General features: G+C 40.4%; 1 protein-coding gene across 12 annotated transcripts in view; it reads right to left on the reverse strand.

Annotated features, from left to right (window-relative positions):
* DNAH14 (dynein axonemal heavy chain 14) overlaps nt 1-13825 on the reverse strand; it is a 137439-nt gene that overhangs the window by 108982 nt on the left and 14632 nt on the right. For 11 of the 12 annotated variants that reach the window (XR_014155488.1, XR_014155489.1, XM_081857761.1 and 8 more), the window contains exons 7-13: nt 11992-12156; nt 11012-11124; nt 7904-7966; nt 5947-6085; nt 4832-4963; nt 2702-2958; nt 2146-2311 (exon numbers count right to left, since the gene is read on the reverse strand). Coding sequence is in view for 10 of the 12 variants with exons in the window: in XM_081857761.1 (XP_081713887.1) it covers nt 2146-2311; nt 2702-2958; nt 4832-4963; nt 5947-6085; nt 7904-7966; nt 11012-11124; nt 11992-12156 (1035 nt within the window). In the remaining 2 variants the exon portion in view is untranslated. Of the gene's footprint in view, nt 1-2145; nt 2312-2701; nt 2959-4827; nt 4964-5946; nt 6086-7903; nt 7967-11011; nt 11125-11991; nt 12157-13825 lie in introns of all 12 variants that reach the window. The other variant, XM_081857763.1, reaches the window with a different exon arrangement.

Here is a 13825-nt window from a genome sequence, read left to right on the forward strand (position 1 = left end):
CACAATGCCCTATACCTGGAGGTCTCAGGGCGGTTCACAGAAAATACTTTTTGGGACTAATTTCTAAAGCCCTATATACTGAAAGACCCAGTTACTTGAGAGATCACCTTATCTCTTATATGGTCTGTGGAGTGCCGCAGGGCGCAATCCTCTCCCCAATGCTTTTTAACATCTTTATGCGGCCCCTTGCCCAGATTATCCGGAGCTTTGGGATGGGCTGTCACCAATATGCTGATGACACTCAGCTCTATCTGCTGATGGATGGCCACACCGACTTGGCCCCGAACACACTGACCAGATGCTTGGAAGCTGTGGCTGGATGGTTTCGTGGGAGCCGATTGAAACTAAATCCTTCGAAGACAGAGGTCCTATGGCTGGGTCGGGATGGCATGGGGATGAGGGACCAACTCCCTTCTCTTGTGGGGGCCCAATTAGTGCCATTGCCTTCCGTTAAGAGTTTGGGTGTAATCCTTGACGCTTCCCTTTCCATGGAGGCGCAAGTTACAGCAACAGCCAAGGCAACATTTTTCCACTTTCACCGCATCAAGCAGTTGGTCCCCTACCTTTCCCACCCCGACCTGGCCACAGTGATCCATGTGACGGTCACCTCCAGGCTTGACTACTGTAATTTGCTCTACGCGGGGCTGCCCTTGAAGCTGTCCCAGAAACTCCAGCGGGTGCAGAATGCTGCAGCGAGGCTCCTCACAGGGTCCCTGCCATGGGAGCATATTCACCCAGTGCTTTTCAAGCTGCACTTGCTCCCGGTGGAGTACAGGATCAGATTTAAGGTGCTGCTTTTGACCTTTAAAGCCCTTCACGGCCTAGGATCCTCGTACCTACGGGACCGCCTCTCCCGGTATGCCCCACGGAGAGCCTCAAGGTCCATAAATAGCAACACCCTTGTGGTCCCGGGCCCTAAGGAAGTTAGATTGGCTTCAACCAGAGCCAGGGCCTTTTCAACTCTGGCTCCGGTCTGATGGAACGCTCTGCCTCACGAGACCAGGGCCCTGCAGGATCTGATTTCTTTCCGCAGGGCCTGTAAGACAGAGTTGTTCCGCCTGGCCTTTGGCTTGGAGCCAGTTTGATTCCCTCCCTCCCTCTCTTTCTTTTTTCTTTTCCTTCTCCTTCTGAGATGAGGCTACATTTTAATATTTTAATGTTTCAGTATTTTAATGTTGTATTTTTTAATTTTGTTTTTAAGTTGTAATCATTTAACTTGTTTTTATTATTACTTGTAAGCCGCTCTGAGCCCAGCCTTGGCTGGGGAGGGCGGGGTATAAATAAAAATAATAATAATAATTATTATTATTATTATTATTATTATTATTATTATCTCTTATATATCCAATAGGTCACTGCATTCTGCAGGAGTTTCTTCCTAAAGTCCCCAAAATATCAGCAGCCTGCTCCGCATTAACAACTCGTAACAGAGTTTTCAGTGTGGCATCTATGTTTCATTATGACAGGTACTCAATATATGTATTTCCCAGAAACAATGGAAAACATTTTTTATTTTGACATGTTTTTTTCAGCTGGATGAAAGAATCTCTGCTCATTTGCTCATTTGCTATTGTTCTTTAACCTAACCAGTTGTTTTCATACTGTTTTATAAAGTTTTCATGATATGTTTGTAAATCACTTTGAGACATGTAAAAGGTGATTCATAATAACAACAACAAAAATCCATTCTATATTATTATTGTTGTTCTTGTTGTTACTAACATTCTGAAATTAAGCTTCTTAATTTCTTACCACTGTGATTCTATTTCAAAAGAAACCCTTGTGCTTAGAACTTAATGAGATATAACATGGGAAAAAAATCTTAATTTTATTATACCTTAAGCATTAAAAAAAACCTAGGAAGAAACTGCCTATAGCTTCCAAATAGCGTGTCATGAGGCATGGAGAGACTATGAGAAACGTGAACCTAAAACTCATTTATTAAGTTTGCTTTAATTTCTATTGAAATAAGCTATATTAGGATGATTTTATTTTGAAAAGTGGAGCATGAATGAATTAACAATCAAACAAAGTGAGATATAAATGAATAAAAAATCTAGCAGAATGCAATCATGCATTATCTTGTAGCTACATTCAGTCCTTCATAAGGGTTAGATTAAGAGATTTTCATTGAAAACAATTTACCTTGCCTATATCACTAACAGTAATGATTTCTACTTGTGGCTCAGGCTTCTCTGAATGGCGTGATGATGCCTGCGGTATCTCAAAATAATTGGCTTGAAACATCTGTTGATGTCTATTCTCAGTATTCGATAAGCTATTTGCTCTCTCAATTGTTTTTTTATATGCCCTGCATATATGGGAAAAAAACCCTCAATTATTTTTGAACAGATATAGGACAAACTATTTCTACTAAGTAATTGCACACACTTTTATCCTGCCTTTTCCCAAAGAGCTCAGGGTAGTAGATACAGAATGATATTGGTAACTGCCTTAAAACATTAAACTACATATTAAATATATCAGAAAGATTATTTAACTATTTGTTAACTATATAATTGGTGTTTATTATAACAGTTATTTGACAACAAGCATTTGCTCCGAGAAATTCTTTTTCATAATCTTTCAAAACAGGTACCTATGCTTAATCATAAAAGAAAATGACAAAGGAATCTTATGAACAATACAATAAAGCAAAACATTTTGGACAAGTGTTTTCATCATAAACAGGCGAAAATACCATATAAGGTCCTCATTTGTCTTCAGTTTTGAAACTGTCATATTATTAGAGCCTTCAAATATCTCCAAAAGAAGGTTTAAAGCATTGTGAACCAATTTTCGAAGCAGTTCTTGAAACATTCGGTCAACAAGCTGAAGAAACCTAGAAAAGTCTTCCATTATGTGCCGCCATCCAGCTATCTCAAAGTGTTTTGATTTTTTTCTGGCATCATCTGGCAAATGCAGAAAAAGCTTTTCTGCTCCCTTCATTTCAGCTATCTATAACATTTTGGAAAAAATAATTTGGAAAAAATAATTACTATATACTGAATAACCTTTTTATAAGATAAAATATTTGCAATACTTGTTCTAAGCTACTAGTAATTTAGGATTGCTTCCAATGAAAGAATTTTCTCTGGTAATAAAAATCAGTTTTTATCTGGTGAACGTCTGGTCTTCTCATTATGTATAATTGTTAGATTGGTCGCTTCATACAAAAGCTTCTGCGTGGCATAAATTAAAACAAAACCAATTAAAACATCAGTTTACAATCAAAATACACAGGGTTCATAATAAAATAAGATGCTGCTTTAAGAACCATTTAGCTCAATCACGAATTTCAAAAACTCACCATGCAAGCTAAAGTATTCATCAACAGAATGAAACGGGAACTAAAATGAACAGATAGTCAAATAATATTAACATGTTTAAAAAGATTAAAAGGTCAGAGCTCAGCACCAATTGTAATAAGAAAATCAGCATTCTCCAAGAATGCCGATGATAACTTGAGCACCTTGCCCATTTCCCACTAGCATTTAATTGTTCAAGTCTTCTGGATTAAGAATGATTTTTTTCAGTACACTTCTATTTCATTTAAGGAGGCTGAGGCGACTCCCTCCCATAAAGAGGAGTTAAATACCTTACCATTGATACATTTACTCAGTATTATCTACACTGGCTGGCAGCAGTTCTCTATCTAGTGATGCCTGGTATTGACTCTGGGGCCCTTTTAAAAGCACAGCATGTACTTTGCCACTAAACTACAGACTTTCTCCATCTAACAATTCCATTTGCGTGGACAGTCGGAGTCCCCCCAACCCCAGACGACCCCCGAGTGGAATGATGACTCAAGACAACGTGCTATGGGATTAAAATTGGCCACAACTTTATTAAGTTTCAGGTGTAGGGAGCCCTTGGCTCAGGCATTGGGTGTTTATCCTTCCCAGTCTCCAGCCGGGGATCTGGGAGACATCACAGTTATCCAGAGCGTGTGGGGATTGGGCTGGCTCTGGAGAACATATGTTCAAGCAGAGAGCCTGCCCCCCGTTTCGCCGCCGTTGTAGGGGAGAGCAATGAAAACCTCTAGGCATATGGCCAATGCCTCCCCACTCAAAACCCCTTTAACGGGGAACCCTGGGATCACCGCCGCAAGGGGGGGGTCACCGCTTCACGCCCCCCCCCCTTTAGGAAGATAGACTAAAGGATTCCGCCCAAGGCCTGAAACTGCCAAAGTTGTGACGTTTTGCTACCGGAAGGGCAAAACCTCCCAATGCAGGAAAATTCCTTTCCGGCCCTTCAACAGCGACCCTGATGTAGCAGCACCTGCTGCTGTGTAGTACCTGTTGAGAAGTGGTTAACCTGCAAAAGAAGATTTAACTGAGGGAGGGCAGGGTGGGAGAAGCTGTGGAGAAGTGGTTAACCTGCAAAAGAAGATTTAACTGAGGGAGGGCAGGGTGGGAGAAGCTCTGGAGCCAACTGAAGCTTCGCAGGTAAGATTCACCTTCTGTTGTGTGAGCAGGGCGGTCCCTCCCCTTACCTGGCCGATCCCCTGGCAATGCCTCCCCAGGCAGGATTGGACGATTGGCTGAGGTAGGTAGAGACCTCCAGGGGAGGATGAAGCCAGCCCAAACTACCAGAAGCTGCACTGGGAGCCAGGGGGCTGTGTGCAACCATGCAAAAGGCCCCCCCATTTGATGTGGGGAGCAGTCATTCACTTAAAAAATGAATAAAATACACATTAAGACTTGAAAAATACAAAGAAACTCCAAAAGCACACCCTTTTTCTTGCTGTTAGAGAAAAAAAATAAATATATATGAAGTGATATACAATAATTAAAATATTTAGAATTAAAGTACAAAAAAGAGAACTTGCCTTTAAGAAAGAGGTCCGGATTACTTTGATTACTTTATCCTTAAAATCTTGTAGCTGAGTGAGTGCCCGTTGACTTTGTTTGTATTGTTCCTCACAAAATTCATCCAAAGTGTATGTGTGGGATATGTCTATCTAAAAAAAAAGGGGGGGGGATATATATAGAATAACCAAAAATACCCTAAAAGTAATGCAAGATCCTGTGTCCATTGAACCACCTCATTATTCCTTAAGGGCAAAAGCAAGAAATGTCATAGCATCAGCACTAAAATGCAAAAAAGAATAGTTTAAAATCTGTGAAATTCTGTTCATCTTAATGTAAACACCGCAATCAACTTTGATAGCACTCCTTTTTTTAAACCAGCTGTTCTCTGCTTAACTTCCCACAATAATGCACCACAAAACATAGCAATAAATATACAGAGCATGAGAATTGAATTAATTATCAGACTTCCAGGGGAGTGTCGTGGCTGGTTATTTGCATCTGTCAAGGCACTGTCAACACATGTAATTAAGTGTTGATTAACGAAAGCTGCTGTCTGCAAAATTGGCTTAATATTACATGTCTGTGAATCACCAAAATATCACTGGGAAGCAGGAAAGCAGGTATGGAGTCATTTATTGTAAAAAGAAAAAACACATTTAAATCTTTCAATAAATAAATATTTTATATTTAAAAATAATGTATTAGGAATTACATAGATCACCATGATATTAATCACTTTATCATATATGCAACATACTGTGAAACTGAACTGATGTAATTGTTTCAGTTGTTACAAGCCAAATCCTAGACTTAATGACCTTGAACCTGAACCAGACCTAAACCAGAACTTTAGTTAAAACTGAACATAAACCAGAACCAAACTAATACATTTGATCTGATTCTCTTGTTTCTCACACTGATAGTTCATAATGCCCTCATCATTTATCAGATGAAATCTTGAGAAATGGAAACCGTACATTAATGCATTCATTTTATTTATATTACATTTTAATTGGCTTCCAGATTTTCATTGGCTTCCACAGTAAATATTTCTGTACAAGTAATTATATTTAAAGTTATGGAAATATTTTTTCCTACACTTTTCTATCCATTGAAAATATTTTCCTCTCACCTTTATGAAATTGATAGTTTTATCTTCTGACAATTTGTGCTTCTCGGTGTTACTCACGTCCTCACACAATGCTTGAATATAAAGCAAGCATTTTTGTAATATCTCATCAGCCAGAAACAAACGTTTATACAACAGCATTCTGCCAAAAAGAAAACCAGTTCTAAGTATAAAACCCATATAGATTCTCAGTTCACAGTAATAAATGTTAAGTGACATAATAAGGATACCATGGAAATTCTCCAAAATTGTGTCTGTGCAGTGGATGAATGAATGAAGGTGTGCATAGAAAAACACACACACACACACACTAATATAACCTTTATAGAATCCCCCTTTTTGGAATTTGGAATTTATATCTCTGACTATATATGCCATCCTATTTAGGTAGACCCTGTTCATTTTCTCAATGTTACTTTTAATCCTTTAACTATTTCCTTCCATTTCTTCATTATTTCTGTATGGCTGGGGAATGACACCAGTTAATAAAAAGTTTCTGTATTTGAAATCACAAAGAGGTGTTATGTACTGAGTTGAACAGGATCCAAACTGCAGCAGTCTGATTGGTCCTAGAAGAATAGGATCCAAAATGCAGCAGTCTGATTGGTCCTAGAACAATAGGATTCAGAATGCAGCAGTCTGATTGGTCCTAGAACAATAGGATTCAGAATGCAGCAGTCTGATTGGTTGGCAGGAGCCACCCAATCCAGCTCCAGATAGAAGTGAATCCACAACCTGATTGGCCTACAGGAGAATTCCGGAATTAGCCAATCACGTGCAGCCCATTGTGTAAATAATGTATTTAAAGCAGATACTTTGAGGGGACTTCCATTCCCTCCTCACCACTATGAGCTGAATAAAGAGCATGAAATCCACTCTTGACTCAGAGTATATTTCAAGAAGGTTCTGAGGAACTCAGAAAAATGGCTGCAGTCACTGGCAGCCACAGCCCTATTGAGGATAGGATTCAGAGCCATACAGTTTCATCTGACTCTGCTTCAGTGGCCACAGCCACAATCAGATGCATCTGTTTATGATTCATGGACGAGACAAGTCTCACCCATTATTCCAAGGGCACACTAAGAAAATCCATCTAACTACATCCATCAGGGGTGTAATGTACACTTCTCTGTTCCTATCCCACCACTGTAAACCATAATGGGCCACTACACACCTTGTAAAAATCTGAACTTCTGACTTACCTAATATAGCAATAGAAAATGAAAACCACTGCACAGCTAATTTGCTAACTATATTTCAGAAATGATAGGTAATAATAATAATAATAATAATAATAATAATAATAATAATAATTTATTTCTACTCTGCCCATTTGGCTGGGTTTCCCCAGCCACTCTGGGCAGCTCCCAACAGAATATCAATAAATAATAATCAATCAATTTCCTTTATTCGACCGATAGTCAGAGATAAAACACAATACAGAATTATAAACTAAAACATCATAGGGGTACATAAATAAGGTAGGGCCACAGTACTAAACCTCTCACAGATAACCCACATCAAAGCATTCAGTTATACGTTTCTGACACTTGAGTGCCAGGAAAAGGAATTTAGCCACTGACAAAGTTGTTTTCCCAGAAGACTTATTTAGCAGATATGCTGTCTGCTTTCCTCTTTGTCGGGGACTGAGCTGGGGTAAGTATGGAGTGCTCTGTGGATTCTACCTCACCCAACGCACAATGGCATAATCTCTGGTCATATGGGACTCCTCCATATCTTCCCTTCAGAACCGCCGAGTCAAGAACATTCAGCCTAGCCGCAGTAAATAGTCTGCGGTATTCCACGTAGTGGATATCCGCCAGGTAGCGAGCTGGAGCAGCCCGATACAATAAATAATAATAATAATAAGTGATAAAACATCAAACATTAAAAACTTCCCTAAAAAGGGTTGCCTTAGTTTCACAAACTGTTTACAATAATATATTTTGTTCACACTTACTTGCTGTTCTCTATTTTTGATCTCTTAACATTGCTTTTCCAGGTGATAAAGTATTTCCTCTTTCTAGAAAGAAAAAAGTAGAGAAAGAGATCTGGAAGATTGCACAACAAAAAGATAATACAGTAGAGCAACATGTTTACTTCAATATTGTCACAAAAAGGAAATATTTAAATATTTAAATATTTAAAATCAGACCCTACTCAAAGGTCTCAACTCCAGTAGCAGCAGCATTGTGAACTTAATAGTGTAAGCAAAAGAACCCAACCCCCCCCCCCCGCCTCGGTATCTCTCCCAAGAAACTTTCAAATTCCGCAGTGAGGGAGACAGTAGATACTAGAGAGGAATAGTAGAAACAATGGGAAGAATGAATATGAGCAAATACAGTACTGACATTGGTTACTTACTGTGAATGGGCCTTGTATATTGGCATAGGGAAATGTCCGCATGGAAGATTGTGTATATTCACTCTGTGTACAGCTTGCCCCCTCCCTGTCACCTTGGCAACCCATGTCTGCCGAGGCCCCAAGATTCCTCTCTAATGTGCAATATGCATTGTCAACACGTCAACACCTTTTGTCATGTTAACACCTCCATCCCAGGTGAGGCCCTGGCTTGGAAAGGAAACTTAACCTGTATTTTTCCATTGGCCTGGAATCTTCCCTTCAATACTCCAAATATTGATTCTGACATTCATTAATTTATTGGGTTTAGGTCTCCCCTCGCAACATCCTCAGCAACATATAGGAAGAAATAATAATTCGAATAATAATAATGACACCTGGCTTGAGAGCAGTACATGTGAAAAGGATCTAGGAGTCTTGAGAGCTAGTGTGGTGTAGTGGTTAAGAGCGGTAGTCTCCTAATCTGGGGAACCGGGTTCGTGTCCCCGCTCCTCCACATGCAGCTGCTGGGTGACCTTGGGCCAGTCACACTTCTTTGAAGTCTCTCAGCCCCACTCACCTCACAGAGTGTTTGTTGTGGGGGAGGAAGGGAAAGGAGAATGTTAGCCGCTTTGAGACTCCTTAAAGGGAGTGAAAGGCGGGATATCAAATCCAAACTCTTCTTCTTCTTCTTCTTCTTGGTTGACCACAAACTTGACATGAGCCAACAGTGTGACGCGGCAGCTAAAAAAGCCTATGCAATTCTGGGCTGCATCAATAGGAGTATAGCATCTAGATCAAGGGAAGTAATAGTGCCACTGTATTCTGCTCTGGTCAGACCTCACCTGGAGTACTGTGTCCAGTTCTGGGCACCACAGTTCAAGAAGGACACTGACAAACTGGAACGTGTCCAGAGGAGGGCAACCAAAATGGTCAAAGGCCTGGAAACGATGCCTTATGAGGAACGGCTAAGGGAGCTGGGCATGTTTAGCCTGGAGAAGAGGAGGTTAAGGGGTGATATGATAGTCATGTTCAAATATATAAAAGGATGTCACATAGAGGAGGGAGAAAGGTTGTTTTCTGCTGCTCCAGAGAAGCGGACACGGAGCAATGGTTCCAAAGTACAAGAAAAAAGATTCCACCTAAACATTAGGAAGAACTTCCTGACAGTAAGAGCTGTTCGACAGTGGAATTTGCTGCCAAGGAGTGTGGTGGAGTCTCCTTCTTTGGAGGTCTTTAAGCAGAGGCTTGACAACCATATGTCAGGAGTGCTCTGATGGTGTTTCCTGCTTGGCAGGGGGTTGGACTCGATGGCCCTTGTGGTCACTTCCAACTCTATGATTCTACGGTTCTATTATTCTAATTCTGATTATATTGGGGTGGATCAAGAGATGTGCTAACAGAAGAAAATCTGGCAGTGTCATACATAGGAGCCAACTCCTAGGGGTCGTGGAGGCTTTGGTCCCCACAATATTTGAGGGGGCTGGGCCCCCACAAAGACGATGGGCATTTCCATTCAAACAGTGTGTGTGCATTGCATCATGTGATCGATTATGCAGGGTGGGGCATACCTAGGCTCCCACAATATTTTATTTAAGTTGGCACCCCTGGTGACACATGAACAGTTCTGCAAGAGTTGGTGGAAGATATTACGTAACACTGTGCAAATTACAAAGTGCCTAGGATGGGTTAATTGGGTAACAGCAGGAGAAATTGTGCAATGCTTTTTGCAGGCACACATCTTGAGACCTTGTGGAAAAGACTGTGTAACCTTGTGCAAGAGATTTGTGGTTTGAGGACCCGATCCCCACATAGTGAAATGAAGACACGAGGACACGTAATATAAGGTGAATGGCAAGAAAAGGCCACAACTTTATTAATTACAGCAAGTGAAAAGGTATTGGCTTAGGCACTGGATCATGTGACTTGACTCCAGCCACTCAGAGAGGGGTGAGTCTAAAAGGGGGTTTATTCACCAGTAGGTGGAGCCCGTTGATGCTAATCCAACTATTAGCTCTCCCCTGATGTCACCGAGGGTCGTGCCATGGCCCCCCGCCACACAGGCATCAGACAGGATCCACGACCGACTGATTCCTTTAACGGAATACCCAAAAATTGAAGGCGTAGGCGATGGCCACACCTAGCCCTTCCACACACCACAACATATTCCAATGCCTAACCTACCCACCAATACCACGAAAGTTGTGACGGTTGCTACGAGGTAGGCGAAAAAAACACAAAGCCTAATGCCAAATGGAAAAATTCCTACCAGGCCCCTTGACCAACCAGGGCGACCAACCTAAGGTCCATAGCAAGGCCAAAAGAGAAATTGAAACCCTGAGCTCTAAGGGAGTGGAGGGCGGGTGACTCGTGAGGGGACGACGAAAAGAGAGGCCGCGTGGCTGGCGCAGCAACAAGTTGAGTTGCTGTCCACGCCCCCTTCAAGCGGCCTGGTTGGCCGCCTGCCTATGGGTGTGGTGCGCCAGCCAGGTGAGTGGGCGGCAGGGGGCTAACGCCCCCTGCTTGAGGCAGGGATCAGATCCCGATCACAACCCCTCCCCTCTTTGGAAGAGGAGAGTCTTTGTGCAAACTGAAGAACAACATTCAATTCCTATTCTCCCTTCTCATGCGAAGATATTGTGTTGTAACAGAAAAAGCCCTTTTGTAAGAGGAACAGCACCCCAGGATTCAGCCTATAATGTACTGAAAATATAATACAATCTCTTACCTGAAATTAAAACATATATCGATACTTCGTAATGCGTAATAAATTTGTCTTTCACACAACCACTCGATTACTGGTATTATTTCCATTTCTTCTTTTCCACACACTGAAGTAAACTAGAAAAATGAAGCAAAACTACTTTCAGGAGTTCAAAGATTTAACTGCTTCTGCTTATTTTAAACTATGAAGTTTCTCCCTTCTTACCTCTATAGATGTGTTCTTTTATAATTAACCAACACCCTATAAACACATTACTTACCACTATTTATGGTTTTTCATCTACTTAATGAAAAAAATAAGAATGTCACACACAGGAATTCTATCATTTTGCCTGAAAACCTGACCATTGATTCTACAATTCAGAAACATTTGTTTTTAGATAATCTCACAATTATGTCACTCAACTCAGTTTGGAGATCCAGCCATCAGTACACAAGCAATTCCAATTAGACCCTTTGCTTTGGAAGGCACACTTTGTGAAGAACAGCAGATTGTCAGATTTTAAATTTATGGAATTTACTTTTTTTTTTTTACTGTGGCCCAGGTGAGCCAACATACACCAAGAATTAAGGACAAGGTGCCTCTGAAAACATAGTCAACTCAGGAAAAAAAGTCTACTCCAGATTTCCTCCCAAGCTTTATTTGTGTCAGAAACCTAATTTAGTATAGTGAGAGGATGCCTTTTAGTTGTTGATTTGTTAGAAAACAGGGAATCAGGAATTCTCATTGATGAACAGTAGGATCGCTTCTTGCGCGGGGTTATGTTGGGGGGGGGGGAATAGCCCGTAAATCACAACCTTCTGGAACTGCCTCTGCATGAGCAACCTTACATTTCGGAGCTGGCACAAGATCTTGCAGAACTGTCAGAGATCTTCGGAGATCTCGCAAGGCCTGTGAAGTCTGTGAGAGCATTTCTCAGAACCCAGTAAGCAAGGCAGAGAGATGAAAAGCAATTTTTATGCAGGCTTTTCCCTGTTGCTTACCTTGGATACATATGAAGCTGTAACAGTCCAATATTCTTTACTTTGTTTGGCCATACTTGGAGAGACTACTTGGAGGTCATATGGATCATAGTCTGCTTTAGGGTCATTTCTACTTCTTATGAGACAATATACAAAATCTCCATCATCTTTCTGTAATGCACCTTTCTGATAACAGAAAATCAAAATGAATTAATGAAGAACTTAACCAGTGTTTCTGAAACTTGGCTCCCCAGCTGCTGTTGAACTGCAACTCCTATCATCCCTGACCACTGGCCCAGCTAGTTAGAGCTGATGGGAATCTAACAGCAGTTAGGACCCAAGTTTGAGAAACACTGATTAAGCTGAGATTGTAAAGACACATAAGTCTTATTAAAATCAATGTAGCTGGACAATGTGTGAATTCACAATCTTTGGGCTTTGGAAATAAACAGAAAAGCTCCTAAGGATCTTGATAATTATTAATTATGAAGCACCAGCAATTCATAATACAAACATTAAGGTGGATAGTTCTCATTTTGAGTGCTGTTAGTCCAAAACAGACTGTAAGAAGGGTTAACCTCCAAGTACTACAAGACTTTGAAAGACTACTTAATTCAACCATTAAAGGAGGTGTGCAACGGGATTATGGAGGGGAAGAAGGCGCTGGAGTTGTGGAAAGAAGCTTTCATCACGCTTATACCAAAATCTGAATCTGAAAAGACACAACTCAAGAACTACCGTCCCATATCCCTTTTAAATGTGGATTACAAAATCTTTGCAGATATTTTAGCTAATAGACTAAAAAGTGTTAAATGAAGTGATACACAAAGATCAGGCAGGCTTTCTCCCAGGCAGACATCTGTCTGATAATACAAGGAACATTATTGACATTTTGGAGTTATTACAAATGAACATTAATACAAAAGCAGTCTTAATTTTTATTGATGCGGAGAAGGCCTTTGATAATATTTCTTGGAATTTTATGAAGAAAAATCTTAAGGGAATGGGAGTGGGACGGGGGTTTGAAAATGGTATAGAGGCAATTTACTCAGAACAAAAAGCAAAACTAATAGTTAATAATGTGGTGTCAGAAGAGTTTAGAATAGAAAAAGGAACACGACAAGGCTGCCCTATCTCCCCATTGTTATTTATTTCGGTCCTGGAGGTGCTCTTGAATATGATCAGAAGGGACCAGTGGATTAAAGGAATTCAGGTCGGAGCTAAACAATATAAACTTAAGGCTTTTGCAGATGACCTGGTTTTGACATTACAGGAGCTGGAATCTAGTACGAAAAGGGTTTTAGAATTGATTCAAGAATTTGGTCATGTGGCAGGATTTAAATTAAACAAGCAAAAAACTAAGGTTTTAGAGAAAAATTTGACAACAATGGAAAAAGAAAGGTTTCAGAAGGAGACAGATTTAATTGTGGTTAAGAAAGTGAAATACCTAGGGATCAATATGACGGCCAAAATTTGAATCTATTTAAAGATAATTATGAGAAATGTTGGTCAGAAGTTAAAAAAGATTTAGAAATTTGGTCAAAATTGAAGCTTTCTTTGTTGGGTAGAATTGCTGCTATAAAGATGAATGTATTGCCAAAAATGTTGTTTTTGTTTCAAACTTTGCAGATTGTGGACAAGATGGATTGTTTCAAGAGGTGGCAGAGAGATATATCTAAATTTGTCTGGCAGGGCAAAAAGCCCAGAATAAAATTTAAAATATTGACCGATGCTAAAGAAAGAGGAGGGTTTGCCCTGACAGACATGAAGTTGTACTATGAATCAGCAGCATTCTGCTGGTTGAAGGACTGGCTACTTCTTGAGAACACTGACATTTTGGACTTGGAAGGGTTTA

The sequence above is a fragment of the Podarcis erhardii genome (genome assembly GCF_964252035.2).
Source record: "Podarcis erhardii genome assembly, chromosome: 3".
Classification (NCBI taxonomy): domain Eukaryota; kingdom Metazoa; phylum Chordata; class Lepidosauria; order Squamata; family Lacertidae; genus Podarcis; species Podarcis erhardii.